The following is a 24,919-nucleotide window of genomic DNA, read 5'->3' on the forward strand; positions in this document are numbered from 1 at the left end:
CAAAATTAAACCCCACAAAAACTCGGAGCAGCCATACCTTTTCCCCCACCCCCACACAAGGTCCTAAAGAAGTTGGGCAAGCCTCTTACCACTGAGCTCACTACAGCCCCAGGCCTCTTTTAAACATCTTTTCTTTTGAGACAGGATCTTATCTCTAGTTCAGGTTGGCCTTGATCATGGCCTAGCTGGAATTATGTTCCTGTGCTTTCACACCCAGCTGCTACTTGCATTTCTTATTGAAAGTAAATTATTCGTCAATGATAGACTCCTTATATCATGTATCTCCTTGTGACTTTACCCCATTTTCATATTTATTTGAGCCTCTGTTTATGCACTACTTTAGAATCAAAATAGAAAATGCAGGGTTTTAATAAAGATAAGCATTAAAAGGCATTTTAGCATTGTACATTCAAATATTGTCAATGTGGGTCAAAATATTTTATACTTGCTTGCAATGATCTAATAATCTATTTTTTTCAGATTCTAACTTAAACTTGCCCATGACTTGCAATTTTATTTAAAACAAAGAAAAGAAGAGCCAAAACATTTTTAAAAAATAGGAAAATAGCTACAAAGTCATTAAACTTCCCAAAGATGGTATAGTAAGAACATTGAAAATTAGGTTAAAAGGTCAATAGTGGCTATTTCCTGGTGGCAGAAAAATAAGGATTTATTTGTTTTACCAGTAATATATTTGTATGCTTTTAATCTTATACAATAAACACTATTTTCATGGCATACTAATTATATTCACACTAATACACTAGCTGTCTTACTTTTTGGTGTGGGTATGTGATGTGTGTGTTCATGTGTGTGAGATAGATAGATAGATAGATAGATAGAAAGATTGATAGATGATAAATAGATAGACAGATAGATAGATAGATAGATTGATAGATGATAGATAGATAGATAGATAGATAGATAGATGATGGACAGATGACAGATAGATAGATAGATAGATAGATAGATAGATAGATAGATAGATGATGAACAGATGGCAGATAGATAGATAGATAGATAGATAGATAGATAGATAGATAGATAGAAGATAGTTGATAGATAGGTAGATGACAGGTAAAAAGAAAGACAGACAGACAGGTAGGTAGGTAGATGGTAGATCGATGATAGATAGTTAGATATATATATTGAGAGAGAGACAGGAGACAGGAAGAAAAATAGAGAGACAGAGACAGAGAGAGGACAGGTAGAACATGCAGAAGCCAGAGGCAGATGCTGGTTGTCTTCTTGCCCTAACTGCCTACTCTCTTGAGACAGAGTTGCTAATCAACCTGGACTGATTGACTCCCAAATTCTCCTGTCTCTGCCCACCAAACACAGGGATTATGGGCACATGCACATGCTAGAGATTTGAACTCACATCTTCACGCTTGCAGAACAAGTTCTCTTACCCACCAAGGCAGCTTGCCATCCCCTGCATTGCTCATAATACATATAATAAGACTGACAAAGTTTAACATAGTATTTGTTGAGTTTAGCTTATTTAAAAAAAAGGGGGGGATGGGAATCCCAAACTGAAGATACAGTGTTTCATGGTAGAGATAGCTAAACTCGGAAGGGTTATGAACAGTGGTTGTCTGGATGTCTCCTATGGGACAATTCTAGCTGTAGCTGTGTTTGTTAGTAATCTTTACCTCTGGCTGGAAAGAGTAACTATTTATGAAGACAGTCAGTCTAAGGCCTGGTCCCCAGGGGATGCTTAGAGGAAGACTAAGCTGGGCCTAGGATGCTTCACAAGGATAGGGGTGTGATTACACTCTGCAGGTCGTTTCCCCCTCCCCCGCTCTGTTTCCCACACACCTGGTTTATATTTCTTGGGTTTGGAGAAGAGCTACTTGGCTGAGAGGTGTGGAAATAAAGTTGAGCTTGCTTGGAAAACGAACTGATATTGTAATTCTTCCTTCTGCTCTCCCATGAGACAAGTGCCCTCTTGCTGCAGAGTGGACACCCTGCCTTGTGCTTCAAGAGTCAAGTTCCCAGTATGAGGGAGGTGCAGTTAAGGCCTGAAACATCTTTCCTTGGGTCCAGGCCGCAATATCTTTCTCATTGTCAGACTAGAATAGGATGAGGTAATAACCCTCTATAGGGCTTTCTGCAGTGTATTCATAGCCCTTGCCCAGGGCCCAGCTCCTCAAGGGCTCCATTAGATGTTAAGCCGATAGTTGACCTTTGCAGGACTTGTAGCATTGCAGATAACTCCAGTTACACCCTACCTTGTTCACTGTAACTTGGTGATGTTTTTGAAGATAAGCACTAGAACTTGGTAAGTACGCACCCGAAAAACCAAGAGTTAATCTCAAAATCTGTAATATCTCAAGACGTTTTGATCCCCAGCTTGGTTTTGGAAAGTTTTGGAAGTATCTAAAGAAGTCAAAGTCTAGTTTCAAGAATTCCCATTTATTTAAGAAGTGTGAATGTTTAATGTTTTACTTGCATCAAGCTCATGATGAACTATGACCCCCTAGAGGTGAAGAGAAAAGCACCCTGAGCCGCCTCTATTCAGCAGGACAAACTGCCTTTCCCTCTGAAAGTCAAAGAGCATCTGAGTAGGCACAATGCCGTTCTGCAAAGCTGCTTCACTTGACTTGTGCTTACATCCGTGCAGAAATGCGACCACCCCTTTCTTCTGCAGAGAAAGGAAAGCAGAGTGGGGAGAAAAACTTTGTGACTTGGGACATGGTGGCAATGTCGTGCTATCACCAACCAATAGGGCAAGCTTGATGGGACATCTCCAGATGACTAGGATTCTGGCTTCCATGCTCCCAGATGCAATTCTGAGAGTTGTTTCTGTTGTCTCAAGTGAAATTTGAACTCAGATAACTGGATTACATTTTAAAGCCACTTCTATGTACTGGTAGACTCAGAATCACATAATATCCCAGTGGCATTGGCCGGAAAAGTGGTTTAAGAATCTCACCTTTTTGGTTGATCAAGTCATGGAAGATGTGCCAGTTAAAGGATCGCTACATGGAATGCCTTAATGAAACAACTAAACCTTGAAAACACATGGACTTGAGTAAGGAGTATGTTTCTTTGCTGCATCAGAGAGAGAATATACAAAGACCATTCTCATATGGAGGTAAATCAAGATCAATACCATTCAATGGTTGATTTGATGTAAACTTTCAAATATGATCTATTATTAACCTACCTTCACTAGTCCTTATAGGAGGATAGTTCTTCTTCTTCTTCTTCTTCTTCTTCTTCTTCTTCTTCTTCTTCTTCTTCTTCTTCTTCTTCTTCTTCTTCTTCTTCTTCTTCTCCTCCTCCTCCTCCTCCTCCTCCTCCTCCTCCTCCTCCTCCCCNCTTCTTCTTCTTCTTCTTCTTCTTCTTCTTCTTCTTCTTCTTCTTCTCCTCCTCCTCCTCCTCCTCCTCCTCCTCCTCCTCCTCCTCCCCCTCCTCCCCCTCCTCCTTCTTCTTTTTGTTTTGTTTTTGAAACAGTGTTTCTCTGTATAGCATTGGAGCCTGGCCTGACACTAGCACTGTAGACCAGGCTGGCCCGAAACCCCCAGAGATCCACCTGCCTCTGCCTCCCAAGTGTTGGGATTACAGGTGTGTGCTACCACCACCTGGCTAGGAGGGTATTTCTTATATGACATATAAACCTAATAACGCCACAGTCACTGCGGAGAAAGCACCAACTACTTACCATTGGCATAGCCTACCCACTTCTTTTGGCATAATTTTTACATAAAATAAATCCAGTTTTCATTGACGTGATTCATCATGTTTTATTACAAACTGAGAGTCCACCTGTCAATCAAGTCTGCTCAGAGTTCAGCTGCCCAATCATTTTCCTGGTCATTTTATTCATTTCTCAGGCCCCTAGGGAGGGGATCTATGTAGCCTTGTCCCCCATGAGAAACAAAAGTGGCTATGGGTGATCTGCAGACACCGAGCCAAGGGATTCGACTGAAATGACCCAGGGGGAGGGGGGGGACTGGGGCAGTTGTGCAACTCTTTAAAGCCCTGCTGTGACGTTCAAAAACAAAGGCTAGATGTTTATCCCATCCCAATTAACTCAGAGGATTTGGAGACAGCTCAACCAAGTTTCATGAGGTAGAATAATGTCAGGCGAAGATTAACGCCATGCTATGGATTTTCTGTTTCCAGAAATGACTCAAAGACTTGAACCACTTGCTGACTCGTGGGCTTTTTGCTTGGATTGCACCCACCCCTATCTGCCCAGGCCTGGAATGCATTTGGTGATTTGGAGGCTGGGTATCACTGAAACAGTTCTCTTTTCTTCCCAGCTCCCTGCCTCCATAGCAACGGTCTCCCTATTGCCCATCACCCCAACCTCCTTTAATAGGCATAAGTTATCCTTAACCACAGCAGTTATTTCCTGAGCCATGGTTAGCTCTGAGACCCCTCATGCTCTGTTATGAGACAAAGGAAAACAATTCTTTTTTTTTTTCTTATGTGACTCAAATGGAGAGACCAAGTTCAAACTCACTGGAGCAGTAAGTGAGTTTGGAAGGGACTCGCAAGCGTTTCTCCATAACCTGGGATGGTCCTCATGGGGTTAGCTGCACATGGCAGGGGTACTACGTCCTACGCTAGGTGCCTTGTTGGTAATTCTGCTTTATACTTCAAGAAGGGCTCTTTCCGTTTTTAAGAATGATTTATGCGCTGTCTCTTTTGTTGTGTTCTAAGCTCCTGAAGGCAAAACATGACATTTTACACACCCCCTAACCAAAGGATTCTGGGGGCGGAATGATTTGTACTTGATCTCCAGAAACTAAGTCTGTGTCTTTACCCTCCACTCTGCTGCCTTCTGGTTATTTTAGCTTTCAGTTTTTCATATGCTGAATGGATGCAGACAGTGTTCACGGTCCATGTGAGGGGTAGATCTCGGACCCCATGGATATAAAGCATGGCAGTGGGCATGCCTAGATATGGGGTGGATTGATGGGAACGGGGGAGGGGGGAGCAGGGGTGAAGGGATGGAGGAATAACAAACACGCTGATTCAAGAGGCTGAAACCCAGTTTGGATGTTGATTTGGGTCTGTTTGTTTGAAGTCACAGTTTTCAACTAAGTTGGTTTTAAAAGTGAAGTCATTTTCCTTATTACCGGGGCATGGGCAGTGCTGGCTTCCAGCAGCAGCGACTTCGTAGGTCCCAGCTCCTCAGAGAGTCCTGTACTGTCAGGCTAACCACACTGACGGACACGATGCACACAGGCATGAAGCAAAGGAGGCCAGCATCTTGTCCGAGTTCTGCTACTACCTCTGCATGGCTGCTTTCCTCTCTGAGCCTCCTGTACAAAGTAAACAAAAGGATGATATTGGGACACATTCCCTCAAGGACCATTTGCTGAGCACTTTTGTGTGTTAGGCTCTCTGCTGAAAGCTTAGAGGAAAACTAGGCTCTTTTCCTTCTGCTCTGAGTTCACCGGCGCTACCCAATTTCCGTGTCTCTTCCAGCCATCGTGTTCAGAGACTTAGCTGTATTAACAGTTTGCACAGATTTGGGCCTAGATGGTATCTTTGGTTGTAGAGTAAATATGATTATCTTTGTAGTGGAGTTAAGGACATCTGGTTCCCATTTCCACTTAGTTAGGGAAGGTTTTATGGAGGAAGCCACGTTTCAGGGGGTCTTTAAACAAGGGGAAGGTTTTGTCCCAGGGCCCCACAGCTCCAACTGTTGGCTGTGTTTTCAGGCATCTCTTTGGGAGGTGTCTTAACCACGTTTGTGAAATTATGAATGTTTGGCCACAACAGGGGGTCGGTTGTGTGTCAGGCTCACCATGAGCATTGGCCCCAATCCAAGGCTCCATGGTCATTCCCATTGTCATTCCCGGGCACTCTGGAAATAAGCAGGTCACTCCTAATTAACAAACAAAGCAGCCTCCAAGACAGCTTTCAGATATGTTAATCAGATGCTAATCAGTAGTGTTCTCTTGACCATGGATTTATTTATAGATGTGTTCCTGGTCAAAGACAGCATGCTGATGCTATTGAAATGTTTGCTTATAAACTATATTCCCCGCTTAATGGCTTTTATCTTAGAATCACTGGGAAAGAGAAACAGCATCGACATTTTCCTAAATAATAGCTATTTTCTTACCAGAGTGATTCTAGATTTTTCTTAAAGCTGTTCCAACTCTCATTCAGCATTATCATTCACAAAGTTGTCTTTAGGTTGTTAAAAAGAGAAAGAAAACAAACAACTTCGGCCATCCAGTTTATACACGATGCAGCTCAAGTTCAAAGAGAGTCCTGTGCTTCCTTTTGTATTCAGACAATGTCGTCTAAAGCAAAGGCTCATCGCGATTCAGCATCTCCCGTGCAAGCAACAGTGACTCATTTCAAAGAAATAAACCAGAAACTGTCTTAGACAAAAGCAAATTAACATTTAAGTATCACTCTTATGGGTTGAAAGACTATAATTTACCAAGACAATCAAGGGCAGAGTAAGAGGAAACTTTGCTTAAAGTTTATTTATTTCGTATTTACTTCGTATTCTTCCACTTTCATTTTGCAAGAGCCTCGTGTTATTTAGGATTCAGGCATCTTGCAACAATGTTGGAAAATGCCCTGTACAGCCAGAATCTAAACAGTGTTGGGTGTTCATAATCTGCCTAGATTTTTAAAAAGAAGGTGCTCTTCCGGAGGGCATCATAAATGGATGCTTTGTGTTGCCTGCACAGAATCAGCTCTTTTTCAAGAAAGGAAAGATTTGCCTCTCTTCGCTTCTCACTGTAAATACTCATGAAGACCACAGTGTGTTTAACCTAGGCTATGAAAACTGTGTTCTGGTGGCATTTTCAGTATCAGTGTGTTTCCAAGGTTGCTATAACAGATTATTTTTATCTTTGTATAGAAAGGGATTTAAACGCAGGACTTAGGACTTAAAATTGTTTTAAATAATGCATTTTTAGTTTGGCAGCATTAATCTTCACCGCAGGTATATGTTGCTAAGTGGTTTGTTTATGCAGTGTTCTCTCTAGAGGAGGCTTTAGGGAAAGCCTCTTTGCTGTTCAAACTTTCAGTCACACAGAAAGGAAATAAAAAAATATGCATACTCACCGTTCAGATTAAAGATTAGAAATTGTTATAATATCCTCTTAAGAGTTTTATTTTTTTTTTTATTTGAAGAGCCATTTTTGATGGTGTGAAATGGCATCAAAATTGTGCCATGGTTGACTGTTCTTCTTTGAAACACGATGGCTCTCAATGGCAGCTGTGCTGTGAATATTTTCCTGTGGGGAATCCTGGCTCTTAGTCGTGGCCCTCAGAGCACAGCCCTTCTGCCTCAGTTTTCACAACTGCCCCATGAACCTCTCTTTCTGGTGCAGGAGTGCCCCCCTTATTCCTAGCACCTGCTCCCTGAACCTGTGCTGATCCTCCGGGGAGCCATGTATTACATCTGCATCTTTGCAAAAACTCCTTCATTGGATAAATTTCTGCAGATACTACTTGGATTGTAATCTCTGATTTCTGCTGACATTTGTGTTCTCCTTATCTATGCAAATGTTCTTTTATGAGTGCCTGTATCTGCACAACATACAGGCATCACTGCTGTGCATGTCTCATAATTTAGATACATAGTTTCCTACTACATGTATGCTTCTGCTGGTTGATTTTCCGAGTGTCTGGATTTATCTAGACTCTCTGTGAGACGGCCATTTAGGCTTTGAAAGGACTTGGGTTCTGGAATTAGGACAAAAATGCCCAGAAAAAAATATTTTTAGTTATCTATAAATATATATTTATAGTCTACTGTCATACCACTCTAAATGGCCCCCACGTCATCAGAATATGTGTGTATCTATACATTACCATCCTCCACCATGGGGAAGAGAGTCTCTGTGAGCTACTAGTAAGACTAGCCATTCCTTCCCTTTCCCATTTCCAAGGGGCTTTTTAGATCCTAAGTAGAATGTTAATTAATCAATATTTAGGTATTCACAGAAAGCATGTCAAAGCTGACCTCTATTGAACAATCAGAAAGAGGAAATCAAAGGTTATGAGACTAAAGCCTACAGCCTGAGCCAGTGTTGGCATCAGACAAACAAGCTGTCTGACCCTGTCTCCTTTGTCACCCGTGAAAGGACTTTGAAAGCCTTGGCCAACTGAAGATTGTCCCGTCCTCACCAGGGTCATTTCTGCACTAAACACATCCTACGAAACTCGTGTGTCCCTGCTAGATTCCTCTCCCAGATCCCAGTTTGATAGAAAGATAGTTGTGCCGACGTGTTGTGCTAACAGAAGGTAGTAGAGCATATTTGGTGGCAGTGGCAGGCGACAGACATACAGTGCGCTTGTTTAAGGATAGAGATGGAGAGGTCCAGATGTTTCACCATGAAGTGTCAGCTGCGCCATGTGCTCCTGCCCACCTTTGCTGAGCCTGCTTCTCTGTTCTTCCAGTGCCGTGACTTGTCCAGGAACCATTTTAGCGACTCTCGGGAACTTTCTGTGGAGGGTCAAATGGAGACTTTGGGTGACACGTCTTTCTGCCCTGTTCACAAGTCCCATCATTATGCACCACCCAGAACGTGGCCTCCGGGAACTCCCATGCACTCAAAGACTCCCTGGGCCTACAGAAAGAATGGGGAAAAGATAGCTCCCCCCCCCGCCCCCCGCCCCATTAAAGCTGCACTTGAGAAAGTGAGTCTAAGGGACTTGACTTTTTCTGAGATCCCTGGTTGCATTCCCCACCTCCACACCAATAAATAGGCAGTTAGTTCCCATTCAAAATGCCTCACTTGGTGTTCAGAGATGCACACAGCTGTGTTTTTCTACCTCTAAGTACTATTCCCTTCCTGTCAAGGCAGAAGTCTTTGACAGAACTAATAGTTAACGCAGCTTGTGCTTCATCTAGGTAGGTATTAAATAACAGCGGCTGCCTTTGAAATGTGTTTTTACTGGAAAAGCTCATACTTTGCAAATGGCTTTTTAATCTCCCGGGGGCAGTGTGCCTGCAATTCACATAGACTACCGCTAGATGGCAACAGTGTCCTTTTACAGAGTGCTGAGTGCTATTCATTGTGGATGCTGAAACAGCAGAAAAGTGGCTTTGTTCTTAAGCATTATCCTTGTGTGTAAAATATCTATGTATGGTAGTATTATGAATTTATACCATACACTCCGTTAATATAGTCAGTGTGTTGATCAACTTCAGTAAGCGAAGCAGAGGAACGGAGGAGTGAAATATAGAAGAAACACTATATTGGTAGAGAGTAAGTGAATTAGCCTCTCCCTTGGCAGAGAGCCAGTCTTCCCTGCAGAGTTCGCCATTGTGCACAACCTCCCCATTCAGTCTCAGCCTCCAGGGCTGAGCAGATCTGCCAGGAGACTCTGCTGCACCCACCTGGCAGTCCTCGAATGTGCTGCCAAGCAGACTGCCCTTAACTCACTTGAGTGCCCAGCTCACCTCCTCCCTGGGGCTTGGCATCCAGCTGCAGGAGAAACAGTATCCTGCCACTGGCCTCATCAGTTCCTTCTGAATGGAGATGGGAAAAGGACAAGGCAGACAGATGTCCTTCCAAAGCAGCCGCTGCTCAGTAGCCACCACTGCTCTAAGTCCCCTTGGGCCACCACCCTCACCGACACCCACTCCAGGCCTGCCCTCTTCCCTTGCAGATTCTTGCCTCCCTGTGCTGCTTGGCCAGAGGAGACTCCCGAGATTGCTTCTTCTTACTGGAGATCTCAAAGCAGCCAAGCTCTTGTTCATCATGAAGCTGTTTTCATAAAATCCTAATGACAACATCCCATTGTAGAGCAGTCGCCAGGGACAAAGCCATCTAGAGCAGAGTTCTTCCTCTTCCCTTCCCACTTAATCCCTTGAGTATTCCCTCCCTGTCTGGCACTCCCCCTCCCCTTCTCTCCTCTCCTTTCTCTCTCCCTCCTGCCCTTCCTCTCTTCCATGTTCCTTTCCTTCTCTCTGGGTGTTTTTTTTTTTTTGTCTAATTTTCAACGTAGGATGAGGGGACATGAGTGCCAAACTTGGGGTCTTATAACCACCCACCAGAAAGATCATCTTTGCCCCAGCTTGAGATATCCCAGAGAATCCAGATCAAAGCTTGTGCCTAATTATAAGCTAACCTCATGGCTGACATAGCATATGCGTACACACAAGAAACTGTCTGATTGGCTACCTCGCCATATGAGCAGGGTGGGGGGGCCGGGAAACCTTGTGGCTGGAGGGCAAAAGGATTTATCTAAGGAAGGAGATGCAGTGAGGTCTGTGGGAAAGAAGGAAAGTGTCCAGAAGGTTCCAAACTTCTTCCCTGGTACTGTTTCACTTATCAATAATTTACTACGGAAGAATTGGAGCGAGGCAGGGGGCTGACTGCTTTCTGCTTGTTAAGCCGGCTTTCAGGAGGCGTTCTGTATATTCCAATAAATACAAGGTGCCCACTCAAAACCAGGCTAGAACAGAAGATGACTGGCCTCTTCTCTCACTCTGGGAGACCCAGCATGCCAGCCCCTACTAGACCTTCTCCCTCTGCCTCATTAGTTTTTTCTGTCTGCCTAAGTGCACCCGGGGTTCCTAGAGGGGAGACACCCCAGTCTTGTCCCCAGTTCTCTTCCTAGCACACGACAAAGAACTTGGCATACAGCCGAGGCCTAAAGAAGTTCTGAAGGAAAACAGTGACTGGCGCTGAGAAGGCCAGCAGTGAGCTGGGGATCTGGTTGTCTTATGCTATTGGGCCACACCCTAGGGACGGACCACAGTCCTGCCCCGTGCTCCCCACGGAAGCTCACAAAGCACCAGGACTAGAGGCCTGGCACAGCAGCACAGACCTCACACATGAATCTAAGCGCGCACTCCTAGAGATACACGCATGGCTAAGTCGGGAGCTGACAGGAAGCAGTCAATCTGTTGAGCAAGTTTGTGTTTTATAAACCAGATGTTCGGCATTACTAGCCATCATTTCCTTTGATACCAGAACGGTCCCCATTATGTAGCATAGGAAATGAAGGATATGAAATAATATACACTTATTACACAAGAGAACACCATAGGCAAGCAGTTCAGGGGCCGTTCAAAGCCTGGACAAGTGTAACTGAACAGCAGTTCACTTTAGGATTCCTGCTTGGACTTAATGGGATTTTGCCCAGATGGATCATGGTGACCCCCATCTTCTACTTCTATGCCTTGGAAAATGAATGTTGATTCTGTGTCTGCGTTTTTCTTGGAAGCCTTAAGTATGAATCTTAGGCCCTGGTGTTCCCTCAGCAGCAGCTACAGGTTGGAGGCCGCAGAAAAGCCAGCAACCCCTAGTGAGTCGGAGACAGACGCTTCTGACCGTGGTTGGCTGCATAATTTCTGCTTTGAGGTCTGGATGAAAACCTCTTGCCCCCGGCTGCTGTTTCCTGGGACAGGCGCACAGATTGCCTTTTGGTCATAAAGTACGTGTGGTGCAAACAAACCTTCCGATTGATTTTCTCCTCCATGGGATGCTGCGGAGGCACAGAGGCCAAACTGGGGAGATAGGACTGATGGAGGGCAGGTGAGGGTCACAGTATTGTACACGTGCTGTTTCTGGGTTCCTGCTCATTCTCACGGCCCTAAGCGGATTTGGGTTCCACAGGAAGCCTGCAGGTTGGAACTCTGGCCATAACCCTTAGCAGAAGAGTACACAAGATTATAGTCCCACACGTGAACCCTGGCCTGCCTGGACTTACTGAATTTCTTTTGTTTAACACCTGAGGCTGGTTACAAATGACTGGTTTTAGTACAAATGCAATAGGATAAGGATTATTTTTATTTATTTATTTTTCCCCTGGGTGAAGCTGACACTACACTCTGGCTTAACATGTGGAAGGCCATTTCCCCTGGTCCTGCATTTGTGCCAGGACAATCACCAGCGATTTATAACTGGCTCTTACTGGTTGCAGAGGGAAAGCATCATTTCTCAGGACTGCCAGTGGTGTGTTTTGGTTTCGTCGTGATCCATGTTGGCATGGCCTGAAATTTGGATTTGAGTTGCAAAGTGGAAATTACCCAGGGTTATGGATCAGCTCAAATTGGTTTTTCTGTATAGCAGCAAGGATTAATCAAGGCGCTGGGAAATGGAATTTCTGATGCTAAGGGAGCTCCTTACTGTGGACTGGGTCGGCCTTTCAGCCTCCACCAGCCACCATGGTATACTTCAAGTATTTTTAGTAGAAGTTGAAACTATGTTTCCATAAACAATTACGATACTGCATACACTGGCTGACTTGATTCTTGGCACAACAAAAGCTGTCAACATTGTCTCGAGCTAGTACAATTTGCTTATAAATATTAAAGGATTTTTTTTACTTATTTTAATGCCCAGCAAGTTAATTGGGTAACAGTAATATGACGATTAGTCAGAAGTCTTGGAAGAGACAGGACAGTAAGAAAGCCTATATAGAGAAAGCATGTGTATGTGTATATAAGCATATAAAGACAGCCTACGTGTGTGTGCATGTGAGCATATAAATATATACATATACATAGACTTTTATTTGAAGAGTGTTTTATATTAAAGAATATAAATTCTAATAAATCCGAACCTGTGAAGCAGATTGGTGAATTGGAAATTTCAGGAAGGGTTGATGTTTCAATGTTGAGTTCAAAGTCAAATTGAAAAGAGAATTCCTTCTTCCTTGCACAGTGTGTCTATTCTCTTAAAACCTGCTTGTATGAAGGCCACCAAATTGTATCTGCTGTATTCATAGTCTGCCTGTTGAATCAGAGTTATAGATTTTCTCAGCCGTCATCCAGAATAGCACTTGAGCAAACAAGTAGACACTCAGCTAGCCAGGAAGATACCACAGATTTTTTGATTCTTAAAGACCATGACACTTTTATCTCCTTTTCCACAGAAGATCACAGCTTATTTCTAAGTAGATGCAAGATTAGCATGTTCCCTGCATTTCTGCCGGGTATTTTCTACTGCTCTTGAGATTGTTAATGGGGTGAGGTGGGAAAGATGCCCCTGTAACAATATTCCTTGGCTTCATGTACACTGATTATCAATATAAGGATTCCTATCTAGAAACCCTAGAATGGTGCCTGAAGTTTTGCATTTATGACAAGCTCTGAAGCGCTGTTGTCTTGGGCATCACACTGGAAGCAGCGATGTCAACAGTAGACATGATACGTATGTAACTTGCTGAGTACTGACTAAGTGTGGAAGTGCGGTGTTGTGGTAAAAACCAGTAACGCCAGTACTTGGTAAGTAAAGGCAAATGGATCAGGAGTTTAAGTACAGCCTGGGCTATAGAAGGCCCTTTCTCAAAACAAAACAAACAAACAAAAACAACAGAAGAAAAAATGAACTAAGGCTGAATTCAATGACTTTTGCCTAAAAGACTAAAACACTGTGTGGCTGTCAATCACTTCGATTCTAGAATTGTCTTCTTAGGTGGCCTCTTTCTAAGAGAGAAGCAGGATGGAAGAGCACCTAATTACTGCATGGCTACAGCCATGGACAAGTGAGAAAAACACCAACCACTGCTATGAACTAAGGATGGTGGAGCCCAGGCCTCGGAGTGCTCCACACTGGGTGCTCAAGGAAGATGCGAAACAGAAAGGATCTCTCCCATCTGACTTGCACAAGCAACTGTGACGCATGTCTTTGCTCTCTTTTAATTTTGTGCAACCCTGCCACGTACTTGCTGTATGACCCTAGGGCAGAGAAAGGAATCCAGCGCCCCTGGAGCGCCTCTGTTCCCAGAGGACCCTCGCTGGGTCCTGTTCCGTCTTATCCTCACAGTGATGGTAATGAGCGTGATTTTGCTCATTGAGTCTCTTAGCTGCACGGCCTGACTGTGCAGCTAAGAGACTCAAAGCTGAGAGTCAGAGCTAGGTTTGTCTCGAACCAGAGCCTGCTACTGGGCTCTGAGACGGTTTCCTCCCTTGTTCCTGGGACAGCAGAGCTGTTCTTGCCTGTGTGCCTCCCAGCACGGGATGAGAAGCAGATGTACCCAGAGGTCTCAAAGTGTCTGATGCAGCTGGAAACCCGGCCGGCTTGCATCCCGTTTCAGGAGCAGTTCCTTCAGAAGCAGCAATTAGCTTCCTCGTGGCGATTTCCAGAGTCTTACGCTAAAGCTATCTTTTCGTTCCTGTGCTTTCCATTTGAGACTAGCATTCAGGGGTCTGAAGAGGTGAAGGGGCTTGACGGGCCTGCCTGCCTTGGGAAGAGTAGGAGCTTCTGGGTTCCGTTTCCCCACCCCCTAAGAACACTTTATGAGACCACTGATGTCTGACGTTTCTGATCCCGCGTTATTGGAAGTGTCATTAGAACACCCACTGGGCACGAATGCCTGGGGAGTCGGGCAGTGAAGTTGCTATGTTGGAATAAAACAAACCCCTGAAATCCAAATGGGGCTCATCTGATGCAAAGTAGCGGAACAGGAAGATATCAGCTGCAGTGACTGGCGCATGGGTTCCAGCTGGGGCTTGGGACTGTCAGCCTGCAGAGCAGGTAGAGAGATTCTGTGCCCCCCCCCCCACCAAAGGGTCCCAAGGACTCTTTCCCAGTAGCCTTTGGCTAGAAGGGACGAAGGTCAACAGGAGGCTTCTGCACTGAGGCGTCCATGGCACACCCAGTAACCGCCTTCCCTCTCTCCCCCAGCTGGCTGATGACCAAGGCCTCGTGCTGATGACCACAGTGGCCATGCCTGTGTTTAGTAAGCAAAATGAAACCGTGAGTATCTGCCCTGCCTCCAACCTGGCTCTGGGAGGGCTGTTTCTTGGATATCTGCATCTATGCTTTGTAAGCTCTCTGGTGGCTTCTTTCTCTGCCCAAGGATACTGTGTGTGAGTTTTTCCCTCTTAACTCACCTTACTGTGAGGGCTAGTGAGCCGGATGTAAGAGAGGGATGGGCAGAGTTCTTAGCATCTGTAGTCCCTCTCTAAAATACTCAGTGATCCGAGGAGGAAAATTCGCAGACAACTCTTGATTACTGTGGGCACACCTCTCCTCGGCGATCTTCGTTTAATTTCTTGGAGCAAGGCACGAGAGCACTACAAAGTGGGATGCTTTCCAAAACAGTTCGACTCTTGAGAGTGTGAAATCAAGATGTGGACAGAACCGGAGGGCCTCCAAAGAAACAAGGGAAGAATATGTCCTGGTTATTTCTGACTGTGGAGCCCAACATCCCTTGACCCATGGCAACATCGGTCCACCGTTTGTAGTTGCCCCTCTGCCCTGCTGTCTTCTCTCTTTCTAAAGAGACCAGTCACTTTCTGCTCCTGATTTGCACCTTGGGGTTTCAGTCTGGTGCTCCAGTGTGGAACTCTGTCTCTGTTTCCTTTCATCGCCTGATGAAAGTTAATATCTAGGAGGATGACTATATGTTTTTCTTTGGGTTCACCTTCTTATTTAGCTTCTCTAGGATCACGAATTATAGGCTCAATGTCCTTTATTTATGGCTAGAAACCAATTATGAGTGAGTACATCCCATGTTCATCTTTTTGGGTCTGGCTTACCTCACTCAGGATAGTGTTTTCTATTTCCGTCCATTTGCCTGCAAACTTCAAGAAGTCCTTGTTTTTTTACTGCTGAGTAGTACTCTAATATGTATATATTCCATACTTTCTTCATCCATTCTTCCATTGAAGGGCATCTAGGTTATTTCCAGGTTCTGGCTATTACAAACAATGCTGCTATGAACATAGTTGAGCATATACTTTTTGTTGTATGATAGGGCATCTCTTGGGTATATTCCCAAGAGTGGTATTGCTGGGTCCAGGGGTAGGTTGATCCCGAATTTCCTGAGAAACCGACAAATCAGGAGCAGAAAGAGAGAGAGAGTACGAGAAAGGAACTCAGGACCGCAAGGGGTGCACCCACACACTGAGACAATGGGGATGTTCTATAGGGAACTCACCAAGGCCAGCTGGAATGGGTCTGAAAAAGCATGGTATAAAACCGGACTCGCTGAACATAGTGGACAATGAGGACTGCTGAGAAGTCAAGAACAATGGCACTGGGTTTTGATCCTACTGCATGTACTGGCTTTGTGGGAGTCTAGGCTGGTGGGATGTTCACCTTACTAGACCTGGAAGGAGATGGGAGGTTCTTGGACTTCCCACAGGGCAGGGAACCCTGACTGCTCTTTGGGCTGATGAGAGAGGGGGAGTTGATTGGAGGAGGGGGAGGGAAATGGGAGGCGGTGGCGGGGAGGAGACAGAAATCTTTAATAAATAAATAACTAATTAAAAAAGAGAGACCAGTCACTGTGCTGAAGTGTCACTCTGAATCAAAGAGGACTCTTCAGAAGGTCTTGAGCTACGGTATTTGCCAAGACCCAATGTTCCGAATGCACTGGATTCTGAAGTTACGAGTGAACGGAGGTTTGCTGTAACCCCATTCACGCCGCAAACAAGACCACAAAGCAACAGACAGTAGCTATACATATGCTCTTCCCGATGGCCTTTCTGTTACTGAAAGTTCCAGCAAATCCCAGTAGCCACCTGCCCTGGAAATGGGGTCCCTGGTTCCACAAGACCGCTAAAAGAAAATGTGTCTCTCTTTGACCATTAGGCGTCTCCTTGGTGAGTGTCAGACGGTGGTGCATGTGGCAGAAAAGAGTCGCCATTGTATCTCTCCTACAGAAAGGTTTGCTCTAACCTCTTTTACAAGCAGAGTCCTTGCCCATGAAACGCCCAAGCTCCCGTCTCAGTTTTCAGAAGGAAGGGACACATGAGAAGAGCACGGTGTGTTGCTATCAGAACAGAGATGCTCCTTTGTTGACTAGCTATAATCTGAGTGGAAGGTGAAACAAAGAAGAAGCCTGTGGCGATCTGAGCTCGTGGTCTCAGAGAAGGCATCCGACGGTAATCTATTGTATTCTTCTCAATGTCTGTTTTCTACAGAGGTCAAAGGGCATTCTTCTGGGTGTGGTTGGCACAGATGTCCCAGTGAAAGAACTTCTGAAGACCATCCCCAAATACAAGGTAAGGCCAGTGATTCCACGAAGCCTTGATTCCTCAGTGGTCTAGCTTGAGACTCTGCCTGCTCCGTCGGCAGAGTTCTCCTGACCACCGCCATAGTCTATTGTCTGTACTGCTCCTTGATGGGTGTTTCTTACTTTAAACAGATCATTCCCTTCTGCCTCCTCTAACCTCAGTATAAAGAGCTCCTGTGAAACCATGGCTTTTGAATAGGTCATTGTATTTTCCTTCCAGTGTTGACATGATCATCTGGCCTTTAAAAAGAGGGTGTAGAGGCGCATTGCATTCTCATGAAGAAAACACCCTCATTTGCTGGTGGAGCGGGGAACAAAACAATAAATGGGGTGGGGCATAGCTCTCTCAAGGCTCAGTCTATGTAGGCACGTAGAATTGTCCCAGGGGCCCCTGAGTGAGGAAAACCTGGGGTACACTGAAGGTTTTGGTGGCCCACTGGGCATAGGGCTCTACCCATTGCCCAGAACTTCATTCTTTCTCTTCCCCCCCCCCAGTCCCGGGTGGACTAGCTGGCTCACTCAACTAGCTTTGAGCTTGCCCTGGTTGGCAAAGGCTCCCTCTGATTTTATTAATAATGAGGAGGCCAGGCCTGGAATCTACTGGTACTGACTGTAGGACTCTTTGCATATCTTCCTGATCTGATTGGCTGATGCTGGCTCAGGCCTTGACTGGCCTTGTTGACCTTCTGGTGAAACAAGAAAGCAGGAAGAACTCCATGGATGTGGGAGGAGACAGCCACAGTTTCACACCAAGATTCCCAGAACTTGGGCTGTTTCCAGAGCCATAACAATGATCTAGCCCCCATATAATCAAGTAATATAAATGATAGAACCTCAGAAAATAAAAGCCAAGAATGGGAAGAGAAAGGCTTCCTAGCCTAAAGAGAGTTGGCTTTTGTTAAAATCCCCTGACATTTATAACCAGGGCCCACAGTTTAAGGAAGGCATCCACTTGTAGTGTTTCAAATCAATGTCAAGTTTTGGTTTCAGTGAGGAGGTGTAGAGATCCAAGCACTGGTTACTGCTTGATATGCACCAAATGAATCAAGGAAGAGAGGGTTGGCTATAGAATGTCAACCATTACCTTCGATGTCAGTTCCTCAGAATTTCTTCTACTGGGAATTAGGCTAAGATGTGTTAATAGGTAGGCACCTTTCTCCCCAACCTTATAACAAAAGAAATTGGTTCACAGAAGGCATCAATGGTTTGCCATGTTTTGTAGCTGGCAAGTGGAAAAGCCATGGTGTTAGCCTCTAGGACCCCAATGTCAGTAAGAATGGTGAGAGCAAGTATCATGATAGCTAAGACAGAGTTAAAATCATAAAGTCATAGAAATAATGAAAAATAGTATATGTATCGTTCTTGCTGTGTGTTTGGTGTCATCCAAAATACTCTACATGCATCATTACCCTTTCAACCTCAACAGAACCCAGTGAGACAAGAGAGTAGAGGAAGGTCAGTAGTAGGGAGCGAACCAGCATCTCTGGAGGATGTGTTCCGTGCTCTCCCTGAGCCTGGTGGAAGAACTGGAGACAGAGGTCTGGTCCATGGTGACCTAAGACATCTGCCCCACCTCCATTCTCACAAATAGCTTTCTGGGAAGTATGCTTGTCAGCCAGACAGAGTTAGGGGCAACAGGAAAGGAGAGACTTTAGGGAGCAGGATCCAGGGCCCAGTGGCCCACCTGGGTAACACTGTGTGAGGAGGATCCAGGGCCCAGTGGCCCTCCTGGTAACGCTGTGTAAAGGTGTGTCAGCTCTTAGCTCTGGGACTGTTCCCAGGGATCCAGGGTCCAGTGACCATCCTAGGCAACACTGTGTGAGGAGGATCCGGGGCCCAGTGGCCCTCCTGCGTAACACTGTGTAAGGATGCATCAGCTCTTAGCTCTGGGGATTTTCCCAAGGATTGCTCGTTCTCCCTAAGCTTCATACATTTCCCCCCAAGCCGTCAGACTTCCTATAATTTTTATTAAGAATCCCAGACACCCCAGCAATAATTTCCAGACACCATGGCCTCTGTTACCATAACGAGCCATTTATAATTGGGTTCACTTCATTAGCCTGAAGGCTCTCGGCTTGGAAAGACTCACTCCTCTCCCAGGGACAGGGGTCTGCACAGCTCCTGGCCTCCAGAAGAGCAGGGGAGTGAGCTATGGAGCCAGGGTCTGTTTGGCAGCTCCTTGTGCTGGAAGGTTCTGGGTCCAATCTGTTCCCTGTTCCTCCACGGAATTGAGCATGCAAATGGACAGGGATACTGGCTGTGTTTCAGATGAAACGAGAGTTAGGGATTTCGTCAGCATATTGATTTTCGGCCAAAAGCAAACATTGTCCATTGTCATTTTATGAAGTTTTGATTCTCAGAGAGATCCATCTACAGGCTGCATGTGGAGACTCCACAACCTCTCTCCTTGTAGCTGTATCAGATGGTCCCCGAGAGTCACCAACCAGCACACAGGAAATTCAAATCTAGTTTTCTCGGGGTGTTCTCCCGGGAAGGAGTTTTAACCCAGTAGTTTCCGACTGTCAGGAAAAGTTAGGCACAGGGTTGAGAAGGGCTGGCTGTGTATGCTGAAGCCCATTAGCTTCTTTTTGGCTCATTTTTTACTGTTTACTTTGGTTCTGTTTTTCAAGATCATCAAGATAGTGTTTGAATAAAGTGGTAAGTGCCTAAAGTGCAGACAGATTTAAGTGAGGGCCCGACGCATGCCTGACATGGTGCTGAGGGCTGCAGAAGCCCAGGATTTGTGCGGGAGCCCTTTCCAACAAAGAGGTTCCGCTCCCAGAAGAGGTTCAGGCCTGGGTGCTTTCTAAAGCAAGACAGAGGAAGGAAGGAGACCTAGGGAGGGTTGGAGAAGCCAGAAGGTACAGGTGGCCTTTTTATTTATTTGAAGGTAGGAATGAAAATATTTTTGTGGTTAGTAAAAATGGGATGGAAAAGAGAAAAGCAAGAACGGAGTCAGAAAATGCACAGAAGATGGTTGGAAGGCCAGAGCATAACAGGTAAAGAGATTTCCTAAAAGGCTGTGTGAGGCTGGCAGCTGTGGAAAGGTCTGGGTAGGAAAGAGCACTGCCGGGGAGTGCTGTGCCAGTCTATCCAAGGGCAGCAAGTGAAGGAGGCAGTGTGGATACTTAGGTCGGGCCAGCCCCAGGGAGTCCTGACAGACTCAGGAAGCCCCTCTCGCACACAAAAGGGATTCTCCAAGTCCTCCACAGGATGTGACTGGAATTGCCTTTCACACTGTTCTGCCTTTGGGGCCTAGAGGTTGGCTAGGACCATTTTTGGAAACTGAAGCAATATAACAATGAGAGTACGAAGAGGCAGGCTTGCGTCTGAGGAATGTCATAGAGAAAACATGTCATGATTATTTGGTTTGGAGGGTTGTGGGTAAAGGGACCGCGCTAAGGAGATGCTTCTGTATCTAACTGTGGGAGAGGGGAGTCTGGGAGGTCCTAGTGCCAACTACCCAGAGAAGCAAGAAGAGAAAGAACTTAAAGAGCCACCATTGAGTATGTGGACTGTCTCCAGTGTAAGAGCTCAGGGAAGCAGAGCCCTTAGGGTGACAAAAGACAGGGTTGCTGAAGTTCATAAATGGAGAGTAGAGTGAAGGTGGGCAGGACCCCCTGGTGACAGGGTCTAAAGGAGAACCAGGGCTTGCCTAAAAAATAACAAAGGAGTAAGGAAAGGAAGGGTGGGGCCTGGCAGCCGAGGAGACCCAAAAATGAGACTCGCATAGACTCGGGCTCTCGGGAGGCTGGGATCATCTAATGTTTGGCGAGAGGGGAGCGTTAATGTCTAGAGGGATGAGGCAGAAGTGGGCCATAGGCAACAGAGACAGCAGGTGGCCAGTGAGAGGATGCTGGTCTGGAAAGGCCAAGCCCCTTGCTTTCCCAGGGAGGAAACACGAAGGAGGCTTAGCTTGTGCCGATTTCTCTTTCTCTTCCTCCTCCTTCTCTTCATCCTCCTCTTCCTCCTCCTTCTCTTGTCCTCATATTCCTTCTTTCTTCATGTTCCCTGCCTGTTCCCCATCCCATCCACCCCTCTGGCCATTTTAACCATATGCTCTGACTTTTGCCCTCATGGCTCTTGTACCTGATGGAGAGAGGCAGACTTTTAAAAATCGATGCCGTGGCTCTCGGTCATACCCTCATAGATGACGCCTCTCGGTTATAAAGATCTATGCCAGGGTAGAGCAGAACAGGGAGACCGCCCTTCTCTCAAGACCCACAGCAGAGGGAGAGGCAGAGTCAGCTGGGTTGGAAGACACTGGCTGCATTAGCTGACTATAAAATACCATTTGTTTGGTCTGATGCTGAGTTTGAATTTCCAGGCAAACCCCATTCTTGCCTTTAATGGAAGAAGTCAATCTCCCAGAGTCCTTCCTGACCCATATTAAACCAGGACTTAATAACGATAATTAATGCAGTGTTGACTGTCTGACATTCTTCCAGGAGGCAAGATGAAAGAGACGATAGACATCTCAAAGGATAGGAAATCTTGGGTTTATCTTTCCCGGCATAATGAAATATACTTTTATCATTAGAGTCAAGTACAATGTTATTAAGGCTTGCTGTGCAAGGTAAGACTGGGAGAAACGTCTGTTGCCCTTGACGACCGCAGGCGTATTTGCTTTATGTAATGCAACGGAAACTTTTAATTGCTGGTGGTAATTCTCTGAAGTTCATTGCACATCACCTTGACGTTAATCTAACCAGCAGACAGGGTCACTCCTGGTTTGTAAACCCCGTTGTCTGGATCGTTTAATAGTATCATATTCAAGACTGTGAGTGGCAGGGAATTTGAAGGAGGAATAAATAAGGGTTCAGAACTGTGAAGTGATCCCCCAGACAGAAAATAGAGACTTTTTTCTTTTCTCTCTCTCTCTCTCTCTCTCTCTCTCTCTCTCTCTCTCTCTCTCTCTCTCTCTTTCTCTCTCTCTCTCTCTCTCGCTGTTCTGGCAATGTGGATTACAATATCTTTCTTTAGAGAGAGAGAGAGAGAGAAGGAGGGAGGAAGGGAGAGAGATCAGTATGCGTTTTACGCCAGAGGCCATTTTAATACATGAATGATTTGTAGGTAAATTTATTGTAGCCAATGGGTGCAGTCAAGTGTGTAATAGAAATATTGTCAAAAAGCTGGGATTATTATTTAAATAAGTGCAGTGTTAAATTTGATTACATACTTTTTAAAGCTAATAAAACATTTCATTGCACTCAAACTATTTCCCATAGTCCCATGTAGTCAGAAAACACAACGTAACTGAGGCTCTGCATAGCGGATGGTCCAGGCTTTGTGTGGATGGAAGGATGTGTGGAAAAACTTGGCAGCCACCATCAAAATGATAGGCTACAGAGGGACTGGCTGCCCCACATAGGACTGCTAGGGACACTTCCACTTCAAGGACTATGGAGAGGACGGAGCAGGACAGCAGGGTTAGAAATGGCTGCTGTGAGTGAGACACAATAGGAAACCAGGGAGCTAGGTGGGATGAGGGTCATTTTCCTTATCTTGATAAGGGAGAAAATGCCCCAGCCGCAAATGTTTTGCTTGCTTCGACAGGCTCCCCTGTCTAGAAATATCCATGACTCCGTTAGTTTTTCTAAAAAGTAATTGTTCTGTTTTAAATAAATAAAAATAATGCCATAGGATGCCAGTATAGGGCTATGACATTTCAGATTGTGCTGTTTGCTGAGCTTCTGTGTGACAGGTCCACCTTTCAAGCAAATGTCAAGGATCAGCGCCTTGCATTCATTTTAATGAAATATTGTGCTGATAAGGGTTATGAATGCCAAGTTTAAGCTGTGAATTACTCAGGTCGGGCTGCTTTGTGCTTTGTGACTCCGCCGGGGAGTGAGCTAATGAAGGTTTCTTTTGGTTCCCTCTTACAGCTAGGAATTCACGGTTATGCCTTCGCCATCACGAATAACGGATACATCTTGACGCACCCTGAGCTCAGGCCACTGGTAAGAGGGACATCCTTTCCTGCATTTCTTCAGCTCTATATTGACGACGCCTTGCGACAGTTTTCATTAGAAAACCACTCAGTTCATGGTGTTAAGGAGGCTGTTTGCATAGCCGCAAGCCAGTATCTTGATGCACAGTGTATCAGTGATAAAGAAGAAATCAGTTTCTGCTATGTTCTTATATGTAAATTCATATATGTGTATATATATGTATATATATATATACACACACACATATAAATGCCTACATTCATTTAATTAGAAATCTATCGGTATTTTGGAATTTTGGAAGTTTTTCTTTAACTCCACACAGTTTGAAATCCATTATAATGAAAATTCATGCTCTAGATCCACTTACTGGAAATCTGTTTTGATAGAACAAATCAGATACAAGATCTCTGAAAATCCACTTCATTAGGATTTATCTCCCAACTATGTTGCCAAAATGCAGTATCCAAAGAAGCTATTCAACACCTTTCTGCATAAATGGAAACAGCTAAGATTTTTCTCTGTTTTTTAGCGTCTGAGTCATACCTAATAGCATTGTTTTGACTTTCTTCAAGAGTGGCTCGAGGCCAACCCAAGATAGTTCATGGTCTGTGTTGTAAAAAGAGGTCCTCATAAGGAGGTTGCTTAGTGTACCCTCCAGAAAATAATGAGGACTATCTCCCAGAGGACAGCCAGGCTCTGCAGGAGAAGCCTTGACTGAGCTCTGCAAGTTAAGGCCAATGAAGGAAACTTAGTGAGACCCTGTCTCAGAATAGAAAGATAATGTGTGCAAAGGGATGACTTGCCTTGAGCAGACTAGATCCACCATGATGCAAAAAGGAAGAAAAAAAGTAAAGAGAAGAAGAAAGAGGCTCCAGTCCATTGATGGTATCTCTTGTGGATTCTAGAGAGGTGTTGAGAGGAAAGGTGCCATTGCTTGTCATTTTGGGCTACTTAGAATGTGCTGCAAGAATTACAGCCACTTGGATTTATGAGCCTTTAGTTCATTTTAAAGAAGATACGGGTATTAAGAGGAACACAGCCTTCTGGGTTGAGAATGTGTAGGCCATTCTCTTGGCAGCGCACTTGAACGTGCACGGAAATGCACAGTGCCTCCCACAGCAGCAATCTCTGCCCCTTTCCTCAGAGTTAGAACATAGCATCAGAGACCTCTGCAAGTGTTGCTTAGCCCAGCGCTGTGGGAACCATTCTCTTCTCACTTGCATCATTGTTTAGAAACTGGCCATGGGAGAGCCCGTCATCATCCAGCTTCACTCTAATCACCGTGGTATTAATGGAGTCATGACCACATCATGAATCCCATATGCTTCTTTTTAGGTGGGACTGAATATAATGTTTGATTGCAACTCTCTCTCTCTCTCTACATATAATGTAAATTTATTTTAGGTATACACATAAATGTATATATGCATATCATATTATTATTCCTACCTATATGAATGAGTGTGTGTGTGTGTGTGTGTGTGTAAAGGACAGAATTAACTGGTTAGCTGATTGCAATTATAACTCTGAATTTTGGGGATGTCTGATTAAAAAAGTCATCTAAGTCTAAAGATATATCCGAGTCTAAAAATACTCACTGTATTACCCACCCCAAGCTGTCAAGGGGGGTTTATGATTGGGAAGATTGGGTACATGTGGGTTTGGTGTGGTGGCACATGGGCTCCTGGTACTTATATGTTCCAAACCAGAACAGATCAGAGGCAATGACATGATCAAACCCGACTCTTTTGCCAGGGAGTATAGCTTCCTATTGTCCGGCTTTTGAAGGAGGAAGGATGTGAAGTCAGGTGTCAGAAGTTGCCATGGTGGTCTCCTTCTCTCTATAGCACTGGGAATGGCTGTCCTCTACACATGTATCCAGGGTCTCTCTAGCCATTTGTGTCTCCTGGCAACACAGCGAATAGCCTCTTGTTGGATCTGTGTCTACCGGGAAAGGAGCTGAAAGTCTGGAGGAGCAGGCTTACTCCTCACAGCACTGACTCTGGTCATGTGACTCTGCAAGCACACAAGTCATTGCTATGCATCTCATT

At 45.0% G+C, this 24,919-nt stretch overlaps 1 protein-coding gene across 2 annotated transcripts in view; it reads left to right on the plus strand.

Annotated features, from left to right (window-relative positions):
* The window catches only part of Cacna2d3 (calcium voltage-gated channel auxiliary subunit alpha2delta 3), a 798,817-nt gene that overhangs the window by 575,061 nt on the left and 198,837 nt on the right, over positions 1-24,919 (plus strand). For both annotated transcript variants that reach the window (XM_050158222.1, XM_050158221.1), the window contains exons 14-16: positions 14,580-14,651; positions 16,826-16,906; positions 22,803-22,877. In XM_050158222.1, coding sequence (XP_050014179.1) covers positions 14,580-14,651; positions 16,826-16,906; positions 22,803-22,877 — 228 coding nt within the window. The remainder of the gene's footprint in view (positions 1-14,579; positions 14,652-16,825; positions 16,907-22,802; positions 22,878-24,919) is intronic.

The sequence above is a fragment of the Alexandromys fortis genome, unplaced genomic scaffold, assembly GCF_014885135.2.
Source record: "Alexandromys fortis isolate MF-2015 unplaced genomic scaffold, M_Fortis_MF-2015_v1.1 scaffold_106, whole genome shotgun sequence".
Taxonomy (NCBI): Eukaryota; Metazoa; Chordata; class Mammalia; order Rodentia; family Cricetidae; genus Alexandromys; species Alexandromys fortis.